The sequence below is a fragment of the Octopus bimaculoides genome, chromosome 19 (assembly GCF_046866305.1).
Source record: "Octopus bimaculoides isolate indiv1 chromosome 19, ASM4686630v1, whole genome shotgun sequence".
Lineage (NCBI taxonomy): Eukaryota > Metazoa > Mollusca > Cephalopoda > Octopoda > Octopodidae > Octopus > Octopus bimaculoides.
Genome location: NC_142946.1, coordinates 45,644,067 through 45,661,566, shown reverse-complemented (window position 1 = coordinate 45,661,566; position 17,500 = coordinate 45,644,067). Strand labels below are relative to the sequence as shown.

General features: G+C 33.7%; 1 protein-coding gene across 1 annotated transcript in view; it reads left to right on the top strand.

Annotated features, from left to right (window-relative positions):
- LOC106881077 (intraflagellar transport protein 80 homolog) overlaps positions 1 to 17,500 on the top strand; it is a 297,928-nt gene that overhangs the window by 74,267 nt on the left and 206,161 nt on the right. The window contains exons 10-11 of the mRNA XM_089337528.1: positions 843 to 917; positions 4,731 to 4,894. Coding sequence (XP_089193654.1) covers positions 843 to 917; positions 4,731 to 4,894 — 239 coding nt within the window. The remainder of the gene's footprint in view (positions 1 to 842; positions 918 to 4,730; positions 4,895 to 17,500) is intronic.

Genomic DNA, 17,500 nt, shown 5'->3' with positions numbered 1-17,500 from the left:
TCTTGTTTGTCTACTCTCCCTATTATCATTATTATTATTATCATTATTATTATTACTATCATTATTATTATTATTATTATCATCATCATCATCATTATTATTATTTGTTATTATTATTATTATTATTATTATTATTATCATTATTATGACTTTCTTCATATTCTTCTTCTCCTCCTACTCCTCCTCCTCCAAACTCATTGTCTTGCTTTGGTTGTGTGTTTATCGAGGAGGCCAGCGTTTTATCTTCCGTTGGTTTGAGGTAACAGCTAATTATAGCATATTAAATGATGAGAAATAAATAAAAAAAACAAAACAAAAACAAAAACCAAAACAAAACAAAACAAAAAATGTCTCTGTGTTTAATTAGTTTATATTAATTAATATTCCAAACGTATATGCCTTTAATTTATGTTTCTATCTTACATATAAACAATTTTAGAAATTTTAATGCAATACAATTAATATATATATATATTTTTTATTTTTTTTTATTTGTTTTTTTTTTTTTTAATATTTGGCGGGTGGGGGGTGGAGGCTAGTTTTGTTCTCCATCAATGTTATCAACGTGATTTCATTAACTATCTGATTTTAATTTATAGTTTATTTCGTTTCGATATGTTTTTTTTTTTTTTTTGCTTCTTGTTTTCATTTTTTTTCTTTCTTTTTCCTTCAATTTTTCTTTTCTTTTTTTTCTGTTTTTTTTTTTTCCTGCTAATAGAGAATTTAATTATTCTGTTACCTTTGAATTATTGAGAGTGAAATTCGCCTCTGACATTTTACCAAACAAGATGCGTATGTAATTCTTACCCTCTCTCTCTCTCTGTTCTGTGTTTACTTCTCAGTACCAAGAACTGGAACACACCAATAATATTTGATCTAAAAGATGGTTGCGTATCACTGATTGTCCAAGCAGAGAAGTAATTTTTAAATTTTGTTTTACCATTTTTTTTTCTTTCATTTCTATCTTTAAAATTTTCTCTTCTTCTGTTTTTGGCTTTTTGTATTTTGTATTTCTCACTCTTGTTGTTGTTGTTCTTCTTCTCCTTTAATTTCTTCTCCACCTCTTCTTCTTCTTCTTCTTTCATTCTTCTTCTTTTTCTTCTTCTTCTTCTTCTCCTCCTTCTTCTTCTTCTTCTCCTCCTTCTTCTTCTTCTCCTCCTCCTTCTTCTTCTTCTCCTCCTCCTCCTCCTCCTCCTTCTTCTTCTTCTTCTTCTTCACATCCTTCTTCTTCTTCTTCTTCTTCTTCTTCTTCTTCTTCTTCTTCTTCTTGTTTTCTTCTACTCTTTCCATCATCATCATCATCATCATCGTTGTCGTTGTTGTCTAGCCTAATATTTGATTGGTGAGATGTTAATTGAAATTGATACAGCTAGATATGTTCCATCAGGAGATATTTGCCTTTTATTAATAATAAGTTCTGCTGCCAGACAAGCGAAGGTGGAAGATTTATCAATTGTAACATCACAGGTTCAAACCACACAAAGACCTATGTGAAACTCTCTTGTTTGACAAAATATTTTACAGCTTACTATCATCTGCTTAAGATAAAAAAGGATTAATCATTGTCGTTAGCGAGCAATTAATAATCTTAGCATAATCATTCAGTTGTTAAATTACTGTCCAATGAACAGCAATAAAATAATTAAGATTAAATAAAATAAAATAAAATAAAATAAAATAAATAACGAGATAGCGGTTATTCTTAACTTAGAAATTATAATAAAATTGTCTTATAATCTGTTTTTTTCTGTTTGTTTTACATCATCATCGTCTTCTTCTTCATCATCATCTTCATCATCAATATTTTTACTATCATCATCGTCATCTTTAGTATTATCTTCATTGTCATCACCAGCATCATCATCATTGCCATCGTTATCAGTACTACCATCATCATTATCACACCACCACCAACACCAACACCACCACCATCACCGGAAGCAAACTTCTTAACCACACGACCATTCTTGCATCTCAGTTCTATGTAACCGATGCTGCTTCTATGTTGCTTCTTTGACTCTCATAGTAACCCGTTTTATTGATATTGTGCCGAAGACTGCTGGTTCTTGGATCTGATGGTGACTTTTTACTTTACACTAATTAATTCTATATTACATTTAAATATAAATAAGAGGAGAGACCACTAATTGGGTCCCTCGTATGCTAAAAATAGATGTCAAATTGGCAAGGTACTAGATGTTTATGAGCTAGACAAATGAAAAGAAATAAACATAGCAGTTAATTAAGTTCTGTATTTATTTCTTTTCATTTGTCTAGCTCATAAACTTCTAGCGTCTTGCTAATTTGAGAGCACATATTTCGTGGTAAGACAGTTTGACATCTATTTTTAGCATACAAGGGATCCACTTAGTGGTCTTTCCTGTTATTGGTACTCAAATATAATTCACAGTCCTCAGACGTTTTTTGTGTATGCTGACCACTGGTTCAAATTGGTATTAATTAATAATATTAATTTCTATATTACATTTTATTCTTTTATTCTTTTATTTGTTTCAGTCATTTGACTGCGGCCATGCTGGAGCACCGCCTTTAGTTGAGCAAATCGACTTATTCTTTGTAAGCCTAGTGATGGTGGTGGTGGTGGTGGTGGCAGTGATGACGATGGTGGTAGTGATGCTGATGATGAGGATGGTGATGTTGATGGTGATGTTGATGGTGGTGATGGTGGCAGCCATCTCCTAGGTCTATGATTGCACTTTCTGTTTTCCAAAATAACTTTCTTGGTAGAGAGACATTTCCTTCTGTTTTCGTCAGAGAAGCAGAGTCAGTTCTTGTGCCGATGGGGGAAATATTTGGTGGAAAAGAGAGGAAAAAAAATTCTAACCAAACAAACAAACCCCCCCCCCAAAAAAAACTGAACTAATTGACCTTTGCTTTATTTTGACTAAATAAGGAAATGAAATGAGTGGCATTCGTTAGGTGGTGGTGGTGGATTAATGGAGGTTTTGTTGTGTACATGGAATTAATAAGGTAGCTTGGAGCTATATAATGGTTCCTTAGTATTTATGTTGTGTCTGAGAGATGTTTGGTTCTGTGGTTCTGTGTACTCTTTATGAGAGAGAGAGAGAGGGGGATAGAGAGAGGGGAAAAGAGAGAAAGGTTGTCATATAGAGAAACAGAGGGAAAAAGAGCTTGGCAACTAGATAGATAGGTAGACAGACAGATAGACAGATAGGTAGATAGATAGATGGAAAGACAAAGAGAAAGAAAGAGTGACAGCTATATAGATAGATAGATGATAGGTAGATTCAGAGATGGAAAGAGAGAGAGAGAGAGAGAAAGAGAAAGAGGTACCTATATAGGTAGATAAATAGAAAAAATGGATAGATAGATAGATAGATAAGTAAACAGATAGATAGATAGATAAATAGCTAGATAGATAGAGAGAGAGAGAGAGAGATATAGATAGATAGATAGATAGATAGTGTGTATGTGAGAGTGAGTGAGAAAGAAAGAAAAAGAAAGAGAGAGAAAGAGAGAGTGACTGCCAATCATAATGCCAATCACTTACAGAGGGTACTGGGTGCTTCCTTCATGATTCCAGCACTTGAGTGGTCAACCTGTAAGCTCACAAGACTTCTCGACTGAGTGGAGGTGTCGTGTTGAAGCAGGAGACTTTATGCCAAAAGGGTTCATCTTTTATTGTTTTTTTTTCTCTAAGAGTAATGCAATGCTAGAAAGATTTGTGTTCTTTTCTTTCTCTATCTTTTACTTATTTCAATCATTAGACTGTGGCCATGTTGAGGCACCATCTTGAAGAATTTTTAGTTGCTTGAATCGACTCCAAGCTTCTTACCACACATCCAAAAATCATTTCAGTGTTCAGTATTCCTGCTATGAGACCACAACAGATGAAAGCCTGCCTGATCTACTTATCCCTCTGTGAAAATTTCTATTCCATCTACAATGGAATATCTAAGTTGTGTTGCATTTAGCCCAATTCTTGGTTTCGTTATTTATCTAATGGATATCTCAGCAAAGAGAATCTAAAAGCTTTGATAAAAAAACAATGAAAATCAATGAATGCTGTGCAATATTAATCATACAGTGGTTTATATATATATATATAATTTTTACCAAGCCCAGGGCTTGGTAAAAATTATTAATTGATTTATTAATTAATAAATTGATAATTCCTTTACTCTTTTAATTTGTAATATATACATATATATATATATATATATATATATATATATATATATATATGTGTATGTATATATATATATACGCACTCACACACACTGGTTTATGCTACATGCTGTTTTACATGCAGTGGTATACAGACCAGTCTTAAGCTATGAAAGGTGGTATTATAAATTAGCTTTAACTTTTTTGCAGTCAAGGCACAAATATGGTTTTTTTTCCCCCCCTGCTTTCTAAAATGGGATACAGCAACAACATGTGTGTGTGTGTGTATATATATATATAACAAAAATACATGGCTATGTGGTAAGAAGCTTGCTTTCCAACCACATGGTTCTAGGTTCTGTCCCACTTTCTGGCACCTTGGGACATAGCAACCATGTCAAACAAACACTTGAGCATCCTTGGGCCCATCATATCCTCTCAAACTGTCATGTCCATGTCAACATGGAGCATAGATGTTAAATGATGATGGTGGTGTTTGTGGTGGTGGTGGTGGTGTTGGTGGTGGTGGTGATTATGGTGGTGGTGGCGATGATATTCTCAAGTAAGATTTTCTCTTGCAGGTATTTCTTGCTAGCTGATGGTGCTAACCTGAGCATACTTTCCTATGATGGGAGAGTACTAAGTCCCATAAAATTTCCTGGACTCAAATCTGAGTTATTGACCCAAGTCACCGTATCACTTAGTAATGACACACTCGCTGTCCGATCAAAGCATGATGAAAAAGGTAAGGATCATTTCTCATTGGTTTGTTTAAAAAAAAAAAAGAAAACAAAACAAAACATTTTGTTTTAATACTTGGTTTGTTGTTCCAACTACAAAGTTAGTTAAATGGGTGACTTTTGATTCATCCAGCCTCTTAACCCTTTTGATACCAACCCGGCTGAAACCAGCTCTAGCTCTGAGTACAAATGTCTTGTTTTCATAAGTTTTCAATTAAAATCTTCCACCAAACCTTAGTCACCATTTATGTTCCTGATGCTAGCTGAATGATAACTAAGTTATTTTACTAAATTCTTTGTTATATTTAAAATAATTGAAAGAAACACAGAGAATTTCAAAACATTTTGGCCGGATCTGACTAGTTTGAATACGAAAGGGTTAAATTAGATATTAAGGTGGGAGTTGAGATGTAATGTTTGTATAAATTGTTAAGATATTTTCGCCAACTACAATGACACGGTTGTCTACTTTGGAAAAACAAACAAACAAACAAACAAACAAAACGAACATCATAAAACAAAACTAAATATGATGAGATGTCATTGACTCCGGATGTGTGGGATAAATTCAAAGATACCTTTGATGCCATCAACAAATATAAGAAAAATTCGTGATAGATTTCTAGTGTCATAAATTCCATTCAAGAAATAGAAAACTACCACCATTGAAAACTAAATACAATTTACAGTAATTCGTTAAATGTACTTTCATTAGATATCTAATTCACTTCTAATTGTTGTTTTTTTCTTTCTATGGTTCTATTGAGAGGAGAAAGATAATTTGGTGTTTACGGTTTATTCTCATTTGATAAATTCTTATCAGTGATATTTATACGCAAACGGTAAAAATGAATGCCTAGAATCTAATTAATTATTTTAACGACTTGCGTGTTTTGTTTCTTTGAATTTTGTTTTCTTTAGTAATTGGTTGGGTTTTTGTAATTTAGTGTAGTTTTGATAAGGGTTTTCAGAGTCAGGAGATGGCTTGCTTTCTTGCTTACTAGTAATATATATATATATATATATATATATATATATATATATATATATATATATATTTATGTATAGGAAAATGAAAAATAATAATAAGGCAGAATGCTAAACTGGAAGCATATTTTAATAAAGATTTCTAACCGGCTTTGATTGCATAGCAAATTTTCAAGAAGAGGGAGAATGAAAATGTTTTTTACAAAGAAGTACAAAATGAAGAAAATAATATATAAAAAAATAAATATACCAATACATTATATTGTCTTTGAGCTTTTGAAGTTCAATGGTAATCCATGTATATAATGGTTGGAAAAATAAGGATGCATGAGAATTAAGAGTTGTGTTAGCTTTAAAAAAAGAGAAAAGGTGCTAAAAGTTCGTGTTAAGCAGGAAGTGTGATGTCAAAACAGGAAGTGTGTGTAAGGGGAGACAAATCTTTTTAGTTGGAGTTATGAACTCTTTTTCAACAGGAAGTTTATGTCTGTTGACAAAGAGTTCATAACTCCAACTAAAAAGATTTGTCTCCCCTTACACACACTTCCTGTTTCGACACCACACTTCCTGCTTAACACAAACTTTTAGCACCTTTTCTCTTTTTTTAAACCTAACACAACTCTTAATTCTCATGCATCCTTATTTTTCCAACCATTATATACATGAATTACCATTGAACTTCAAAAGCTCAAAGACAATATAATGTATTGGTATATTTATTTTTTTATATATTATTTTCTTCATTTTGTACTTCTTTGTAAAAAACATTTTCATTCTCCCTCTTCTTGATAATTTGCCATGCAATGAAAGCCGGTTAGAAATCTTTATTAAAATATGCTTCCAGTTTAGCATTCTGCCTTATTATTATTTTTCATTTTCCTATTATTTCTCCACGTGCAGTTAACACAACCCCACTATTTACTGACTTATATATATATTACACTCACATATATATATATATATATATACACGTGCACACACACACACGTACACACATATGTATATACATACACTCACATATATATGCACACGCACACACATACACACACATTTATATACATACACTCACATATATATGCACACACACATACACACACATGTATGCATGTATATACACCTACATATATATATGTGTGTGTTTGTGTATCTATGTGTATGCATGTATGCATATATAAATGTGTGTTTGTATATATACATCTACATACATGTGTGTATACACACACACACACACATATATGTATATGTGAGTATGTGTTCCTGTGTTTAATATATATTGTGTGTATATTTATACATATATATATATATATATATATATATATATATATATTTACAAGTGTGTGTGAATGAGAATATACGTATGTATGTATGTATAGTTTCTGAACTGTCATATGTCTGGAGTGGCTCACAGATAAACTGGCAAAATTTATGTTAGAAACTGCAAAGACTTAATCTTAAGTCATGTGATTCTAGGTGCAGGAAATAACTGATTACCTGAAGCTGTATATGTTTAGGGTTACCGAGTGCCAAGAGGAGGGGTTTTCTGTGGATTTGATTGATAGCTGTTACTTCCGTTGGGTTTAAATCAAACAATCTTTGGATAAACTTTAATCAGATTCATAAATCAGTCCTGCTGTACTCAATGAAATTTCTAAGAAACTGGTTGTTAAAAGTTTGAAAATTGTAAGAGGAAAAATATTCTATATGATGCTAAGTGAGCTCCCATGAGGGGTGGTTTTGTGATGGGTAAGATGTTAACTGGTGAGATTACGCTGGGCTTTTGTTTGTTTTAGGCGCACTAGAAAGGAATTTATGCGGTCTTGTTCTTACTTGAACTAAACAGGATATGCGAGGAGTTCTATTGGTTAATCACAAACTTTCTAAGAGCATTAACTGTTTTGTTGCCATATTTCCATTTGAATACACTGTCTTTGATTCATTTAATTTTGAAATTAACGGAGAATTTTGTAAAACAATCTTGCTGTTATTAAGCTGGGGGCTGGAACATAAATGAACCCAATGCCTGCCATGAGCCCCATTTAGGGATCTGCTAAAAACAGTCTCACTGTCGGTTGTCCATTGTATTTAAAGTGAATTGCTTATATACATTGCATTTGCAGAGGTGAGTTTAACAATATTTAGTAATTAAAGTTTGTCATTATTAGCTCTGGCTAATTCTAGAAGACATTTTATGTCATAAATCGCAAATTTTGAACTACAAAAATATTAACTGTTTTGAAACCAGGAAGGGAACAGTGAAAAAGTCTATAAAAAAAAAAACAAGCAAGAAGAAGAAACGGAGGTGGGGGTGGCATCAGGTGTACTGTTGGTGAATTTCAGGAAGCGTGGAAGTTTTGAAGGATGTAGTGTCTTGACAGCTAACAATTGATTCAGGTAGTTTATTCCATGCTTCAGCAATTCTGGGCATGGAAAAATTGTTCCTGAAAGTCATGGGAGGTGTGTTGTTTTTTGATTTTGTCAGCATGTTTGTGAGTGTTAGACACGTGGAATTCAAAGAAGGCTGATAGAGTCTTACAATATTTAATCCTTTGGTTACCATAATCCAAAAGAATTACTCAGCCTTTGTTTCAATTAATTTTGAAAATAACAAAGAATTTAGTAAAATAAGTTTGTCATTGATAAGCGGGTGATTGAAACATAAACGAATATGAGTTTGATTCATCTGGTGCCTCTATGATGCTTAAACCTGACATGGCTCAGAAGGCCAAGTCAGGAATGGAATAGTCTTGGGCATCGATGCATGGCAGGGTGGGTGGTGGTCTTCCCTTGAGTTGCCAGGTCTTGCATTGCCATCTTTTTGCTTCTTCTTCAGTCTTTTCGTCTCTTCAAAACTTTACTAGCAAGAATTTCTCCTCTGTATTCAGTTGTCTTTAGTACCAAAAATGGTAATTTCTTAGCTGCAGATAATCATTCATTCATATATAGGTTTCTTCATATTAGTTGATAAATATGGTATCAAATATGTTCTCCCTCTGTGTGTCGTAAGCACTTGTTGACCCTACGCCTGTCTCTTCTCCTCAAAAACAAAATACAGACTGAAAGACATATTGTGGTTTTTTTTTTGTTGTGAGGCAAACTGTATTAAAATATTTCAGAGTAATATTAGCTCACAGCTTCATTTGAACTCGATAACACATACATATTCTTCATTTTGTAACAAAAAAAACAAAAAAAAAAAAAACAAATGAAATAAAGAATAAAAAAAAGAAACAAAAATCTCAGTACTAATATTCTGGATTAGAAAATTCTTAACATATACACTTCTTAATTTCCTCAAGCATTTCCAAATTATCTTATACTGCAAACATTTTTACTGAATTCCTTCCGCATATATATACATATATATATACACACACACACATATATATATACATATATATAATATGTATATATATATGTGCATATATATATGTATATATATCAGGCATTATGTATCATATTATGTATAGCTGCGCATATCTATATATATATATATATATATATATATATGAATAAAATTTTAAAAAATTAAACTTTTTCCAAAACCCACAAATTTTCAGTTCTCTGATACTCTTCGTATTCTTCGGTTTGTCTGAATTAATATCGGTTTTTGCACAAAAATATTATTACTCTATAAAAACCCACATTCTCTTCTCTCATCAGCATGTTTTTTTTTTTTTATTTTATGTTTGTCTCATAAAAGTTACATTTGACTCCTACTTAAAATTAATGCTTTACCAAAAATTTTACATTGCGGAGACACAAATATAAAAAAAAAACATTTTACAAAAACATAAATAAATTAAAAGAACTCCAACACTTTGTCCCATTTGTATGCTTCTTGGAGTGATATACATTTTTGCCTTACATTCTAATCCAATTTTTTTTTTTCCATTTTTTCTGGCACTGTGTTTTTGGTTTAGACAGAATGGAACATTTCCTGTATTTATTTCGGTTTTTGTTTCTCGAGAAATTTTGGTCTGTTAATGTTTTGAAATCTGGCGTCAATAATGATTTGTTAAGGTGTGAAACAAATGTAAATCTGATGTTATTTGCCATGAAAACAAAACTTGGAGAGTCGGGTGGGAGGGAAGGAACTGGAGTGGTGAGGCGGGGGGGGGGGAAGCCAGACGTTTTATGCTACTATCATCACAGCTACCTTTATCACCATCTCTGCTACTACTGCTGTCAACAACAACAGCAACAACAACAAGCATGACGTAATGTCATTATCACCTTTCACAACCGTGCTTCACACTAAAACTACAACCATTTTTAAAATTGCTTCGAAAGAACAATATAAATGGCTTTGAATGCTTTTAAAAATTTCTTCAATTTTTCTTTTACTTCTCTTCGTTTTGCTACCATTCTCCCCATCTCTCTCTCGGTCTCTATATGTGTACATATATATATATATAGAAATATATATATATATATATATATATATATATATATATATATATACATATATATATATATATGTGTATGTATATGTGTATGTCTGTGTGTATGTGTGTGTACATATAAGTACACATATATATATATATATATACAAGCATATATATACATATATATATATATTTGTATATATGAAGTTATGGGTAAATATATATCTTGTAGGGTTCCTTATTTCTTATTTAGCTACAAACTTTTGTGTGGAAGCGTAGAATTGCAAGATTTTTCACATTTCAGATTTTGTATGTCATCCATCCATCCATCCATCCATCTGGATTGTGTATGTGTGTATGTGTGCTAAATACACGTTAACAACAATAATAATAATAATAATATTAATAATGAAAATACTGTCTTCTGCGAGCTGAAAAAATTTGAGAGAATGTTCAGTGCTAAACAGAGAATTAGGCAGGATTTTGTTTGCAATTGCAAACCTATTTAGAAATACAAAATTGCATAAATTATTTCTTAATAAAAAAGGAAAAAAGAGGTAATGAAAATAGTAAAAAAAAAAAAAAAAAAAAAAAATGAAAAATAAAAACTGGAAATAAATATAATCCTTATTTTGAGTTTTTCAAAATATTTTTTTCACATTTAATAATAATAATAATAATAATAATAATAATGATGATAATTTATAAGAACGTAAAGTGAAAGAAAAATAGTTCACTATTTTGAGTTTTACAAAATATTTTTCACATTTAATAATAATAATAATAATAATAATGATGATGTTAATAATAATGATAATAATAATAATGATGATGATGATAATGATAATAATATAACAAAATAAGGGTAAAGGAAAAAAAATTGTTCACTATTTTGAGATTTCCAAAATATTTTTTTCACGTTTACGATAATAATAATAATGTATAAAAGAAAAAAAATTATGGGTAAAAAAAAGAAGAAAATTATTAGTTTAAAATTTCTGTTCTGTGTTTTTGCACTGCAACGTTTTTTTTTTTTGGGGGGGGGGTTGAATAATGTTCATGAGTTTAATCACACACACACACATACACACATATATACAAATATCAACACATAGACTTACATACATATACACACAACTTCACATGCAAATGTGAACGCATTCTTATGTACATACATATTCGCATACATAGAAATACCAACAAATATTTATGCACACACTCATGCGTAACTTATCTTACACACACATTCTCATAAGTATAAATATGAACACATGCTTACACACACACACACACACACACAAGTGTGAACATATACTCACATACACACAGTCATACAAATACGAACACTTATGTTTACGTACACACACATACGCATACACTTACACACATTCGCATGCATGTAGATATCAAACGCATACTTACATGTACATATGCACTCCTCATACATTCGCATACATACAGACACTGAACACTTGTACTAACACACACACACACACACGCATTTACATACGTACACGTACGAACCCTTATTCCTAAGTACATATACATACACACGCATACACACATGCATGCACACCCATGTACGCAATGCTACCTGTACCTGCTCACATATACAAACACATCCATGCACCCATGTGGCATGCCTCACAGAGATATGCTATACCCCTAACATAACATGTAGTGATGTGACGGTTCCATTTTTCAATAAGTATGTTCCCTCAACAACAACAACCACAGCTGGTCCCTTACTGCCCCTTTCTACTCCCTACTGAAATAAAAGTCCCATTTATTACACAGGAAGCCAAATAAATTGCAGGTTGCATTTTCTTCGGTGAGAGGGTGGCAGCGGCGGTGGTGGGGTTGGTGGCGGGGTGGAGAAAGGGAGGAGTTCGATAATGACCTTTCGCGTGAAACATCGCCACGGTATTGGAGGAAGTGTGTTTGTGTACCTGTGTGTGTGTGTGTTTGCGGTTGTGCGTGTGGGCTGTGTGTACGGGGTGGGGGATGGGGGAGGGAAGTTTCTGCAGCTGCTGTTAGGTTAGTGCACATGCTGTAACCAAGATGGTATTATGATGCATGCATGTTTATTTTTTTTTACTTTTTCACACTGATCAGTCATCCATCCTCACCATCTTTCTCTCACTCTCGCTTGCTCTCTCTGTATATATATGTTTGTGTGTGTATTCGTGTGTGTGGATACATACATACATACATACATATATATATATATATATATATATATATATATATATATATATATATATATATATATATATATGCACGTATGTGAATATATGAATGTTTCTATAAATGTGTACTTGTGTGTATACACATGCACGCACATACATTTTTTTCTCTTGCATTTATCACACATATATATATATATATATATATATATATATACACACACACAAAAAAAAAACACATACATATCTACCCTTATGACAAGTGGATCTGTCAGTGGTTGTCCCTTCATGTCTGGCTTGTATTCTCTTCTCATTGGTTTTAATCCTTTGAATGGCCTGCATTTAATTTCTTTTCTTTTCTTTTCTTTTCACCCCCCCCCCCCGTTCTAATTAGTTCGATAATTTAAGGACTGAGAAAGAATTCATTATTATTGTTTTGTTATCGTTTTTGTTACCTTAATATCATCATCTTCATCATCATCATCATTATTAGTAGTATTTTGAGCCCCCCCCTCCCCATCCTGCATCTGCCAATATTGAAGAAATAAAAGCTCTTTGGCAGAATCATTTGCACACGAGACAAAAGGCTTTGTGGCATGTGATTTGACTTTACGTTCTGAGTTCAAATTCTGTCAAGGCTGGCTTTGCCACTTATTCTTTCTAGTCCTCTTACCCAAAATGTTTTGTCTTGCGCCCATAATGGAAAGGAGTATTATTATTATTATTATTATTATTATTATTATTAGGCGCAGGAGTGGGTGTGTGGTAAGTAGCTTACTTACCAACCATATGGTCCTGGGTTCAGTCCGACTGCGTGGCACCTTAGGCAAGTGTCTTCTACTATAGCCTGGGGCCGACCAAAGCCTTGTGAGTGGATTTGGTAGACAGAAACTGGAAGAAGCCCATCGTATATATATATATATATATATATATAGATATATATATATGTGTGTGTGTGTGTGTGTGTATATGTTTGTGTGTCTGTGTTTGTCCCCCCAACATCGCTTGACAATCAATGCTGGTGCTTTTACATTCCCGTAACTTAGCGGTTTGGCAAAAGAGACCAATAACATAAGTACTAGGCTTACAAAGAATAAGCTCTGGGGTCAATTTGCTCGACCAAAAGGCGGCTCTGCAGCATGGCTGCAGTCAAAGGACTGAAGCAAGTAAAAGAATAAAAGAATTATTATTATTATTATTATTATTATTATTATTATTATTATTATTATTATTATCATTATTACCTCCACCTTAGCGAAGGTGCAGGTATTGTTTTCAGTTGTGTTTGTTTGTTTGTTTGTTTGTTTATCCGTGGACAAGATATCTCAAGAACCGCTGGATGGATTTTGTAAATGCAATTTTTTTTTTTCTTTTTTAATAAATGACTCCGAAATTAGAAAAAAATCAAAAATCTTCAACAATTTTGGTCCCATGAATATTAGATAATGGATTTTCAACTGTGTAAAAAAAAAACTGAATGTGGTGATCGTAGTCTTTGACTTTTGCCAGCGTTAGTTTGGGAAATTGGTCGATTTTCACTATGCGTGTATATGGGTGGAAATGAACTGCTTGGCGGAGGTCTGTGCTCTCCGAGTGCTTTTCTAGTTTTAGCCCGTGAGGCCAATAAAAGAGTTAATTGTTATTATTATTATTATTATTATTGTTTACCTATCATTTACTTGGCGTTGTAAGCCTATAGTTTCTTGATAAATTCTAGTGCTTAGCCTTTGTTAAAAGATTCCGCACTACCTTATCCCTCTCTCTCTCTCTCTCTCTCTCTCTCTCTCTCTCTCTCTCTCCTCCCACTCCTCCTCCTAGCCTTTATTTGTTATGCCGTATTTCTTTACACAATAAATCTCTATTTTCCGACCTGACTGAGCCCCGCCAACCCCCCCCCCCCACCACCCGGACCGTTTCAAGCAAGTTCAGTGGAGGGATTGTATTAAATTCCTCTCTTTGGTTTCAGTGTGAATCTCGTTATTTTTTATCTCCCTGACATTTCCCTGTCCCCCCCCCCCACCGCCTCCCCCCCTCCCATCAGGATGCCAAATTTTCTTTGCCTCCACCTATCAGCAGTTTGCTAATTGCTTTCCTACCAATTGCAAACGATAAACACACCAACTTTGCAGACAATTTAAACGTGTCAAAACCACATTTCGAAAACTTTGTTTAACCCTTGAACTGGAACAAAATTCTATAAATCATGTGGTAAAACGTTGTTGTTGTTGTTGTTGTTTTGATTAGGTTTTTTTTTTTGTTTTTTTGTTTTTTAAGATTTTCTTTTAAACAGTGAATAATCTGTATAAGGACCGTTGCTGCTGTTACCGCTGCAGTCACCACCACCACCACCTCCACCTCCTCCACCGCTACTGCTTTTACCACCACCACCAACACCACCACTACTAGTAATACCACCACCGCCACTACTACCACCATCATCAACAACAACAACACTGCCACCGCCACCACCACCACCACCACCACCACCACCACTACTACTACCTCCACCACATGTTGCCAACACCATCACTACCACCATCATCCAAACACTCTGAAATGTTCATATTGGAGCTTCTGGCATAAATGCCAAGCAGTACAACATGCCATTTCCAAATTTCTGGCAGAGTGAATTGCATCATGGTGCTGTTTTTCTCACAGGCAGTGCCCAGCTGACCCTACGATACTGTGTAGTCGACAAAACCAAAACCAAACAATGTGCATGCACAAAATTAAAAGCATGAAGTGGTGACAAGTTAGAGTGTTGAGCTTACGATTGTGAGGTAAAAGCGAAAAGGGACCAACAGAAAAAGTACCAGACTTTAAAAAAATTTAGAAAAAAATACCGGGGTATATTCGGTCGATTAAAAGTTGAAGGCGTTGCTGCAGCATGAGCACAGTTTAATTAATGACTGAGATATGTAAAAAATATAAGACCTGTCTGAAATGGCTGGCAAACCTCACTTAAATCCCGCTATGCTGTCTTATATCGGAGGGTGCGAACTTGGTTATTCAGGGTGGGTGGTCATGACACTGATACACCTTTGATCATTAGTGCTTGATAAGGGCTGACCTGGGGCTACCAACACTATCATCACCACCACTACCATCACCGCTGCTGATGCCGCTACCATCATCACCATTACTACTACTAACTACTACTACTGCTACTACTATTACTAACTACTACCATCACCACTACCACTGCTGCCACTGCCACTAGCCACCACCACTATTACTATTACTACTACTACTACTACTACTATTACTATTACCACTGCCACCGCCACTGTTACAAGTGCTAATTATAATGTTTGTGTTTGTTTGTACATTTGATTAAACTGTTTCTGTCGTTATTCTGTGATTGGAGTTGTTAGAGGTTTTTATTGATTTAATCAAGTGAGGAGTTAATTGTAAGAAAATTAATTAAATAATGTTTTTAATTCAGTTTATGCTTAAAAAAAAAAAGAAAAAGTATTGCGTTTTGTTTTAAGTCTAAATGTTTCAGATGAAGTTTACTTTGCCGGAAGAGAATCGCATATTGATGGTGAGGGAGGACGATAATGATGTTGTTGTTGTTGTTGCTGTTGTTGTTTAGCTCGAGATGACATCTGATCTAGCAGGTCTTTGATCAAAGTAATTCCACTTGTGACCATCCTGTCTGAAAACACATTGAAAATCGAGATGGTATGGTATCGAAGTTGTCGTTGTTGATCGTTTGGTCGGCCTGAGGCTATAGCAGAACACACTTGCCCAAGGTGCCACACATTGGGGATTGAACCCGGATCCATGTGGTTGGGTAGCTTCTTATCACACACCCTCTCCTGCATCTATAATGATAAACTTATTTTACTAAACTCTTCATTGTTCTCAAAGCTGAAACAAAAGCAGCAGTGTTTCTACAGAAATATGATAACAAAAGGGTTAAAGTGATCTAAATAAACATTCCGTCAGAATTGCTTGTTAATTTATGTTCCAAATACCAGGTTAGTAATGCCAAAGTTATTTTAGTAAATTCTTCACTCTTAAAAAAAAATTAATCGAAACAAAGGTAGTAATTTTTCAAAGAAATATGGTAATGGAAGAGTTACAATGGTAATGCTTATGTAAATAGAACAGCAAACATCTCAGCCGTGACCAACAATACTGAGAAAAGGAAATAATAAAAACAACAATAAATAAAATATACACCACAATAGATTAATCACTCATTAACTAAGAATGACAATGTAAGAGAAAACCAGAAAATAGAGGTGACAATAGCAAAATCAATCAATACAGAGATCAATGGAATTACTGTCTCCCCACCCATGTTTGGAAATAATGGCCAAATATGATGAGGGCCATCAGGAAACTCTTTGCTCTGAAATAAATCCAAACATCGATGGCTTAAGTGACCTGATTTATTTAGTAGCCAGAGGAGAATCAATGGCAATTATGTTTGGACCCTAATGGAATGAGGCACCCCACACACCATACTCTCTCTCTCACACACACACACAGAGTAAAGAATAAAATAGAAAAAGAAAAAAAGAAAGAAAGTATATCATTCAAGATTGATGAAAAGAAAGGTCTTTTTATTATTCAGTTTAATAGTATGAGAGAAGAAGAGAGAAAGGGAGAGAGAGAAAGAGAATATGTAATTAGCTGTAATTGTATTTTTGGTAACACTTAAACCTAACAATAAACTAACTCTCCAACATTTAAACTGGCCATATTTGGATTGAGATATTTTGCCTGTTTTATGTTCAAATCGGCCACATCTGGCCTCTTGTGCCTAACCTATAATATCAAATGAATGTATATTTCACTGACGAAGCATTTCTTATGCAAAGCTAGAAATCCGGAATTATCCAATAATTTTTGCTAGTTTATTTTGTCTCTTTGTCTTCTCTCTTGGTGCTGTATGAATATTTGATGTGGTTTTAGTCAAGTTTTGACTGCTATCTCTAGCATGATGGTAATTAAGATACACTTAATTATAATTACATACATACATATATATATATATGTGGCTGTGTGGTAAGTAGCTTGCTTACCAACCACATGGTTCCAGGTT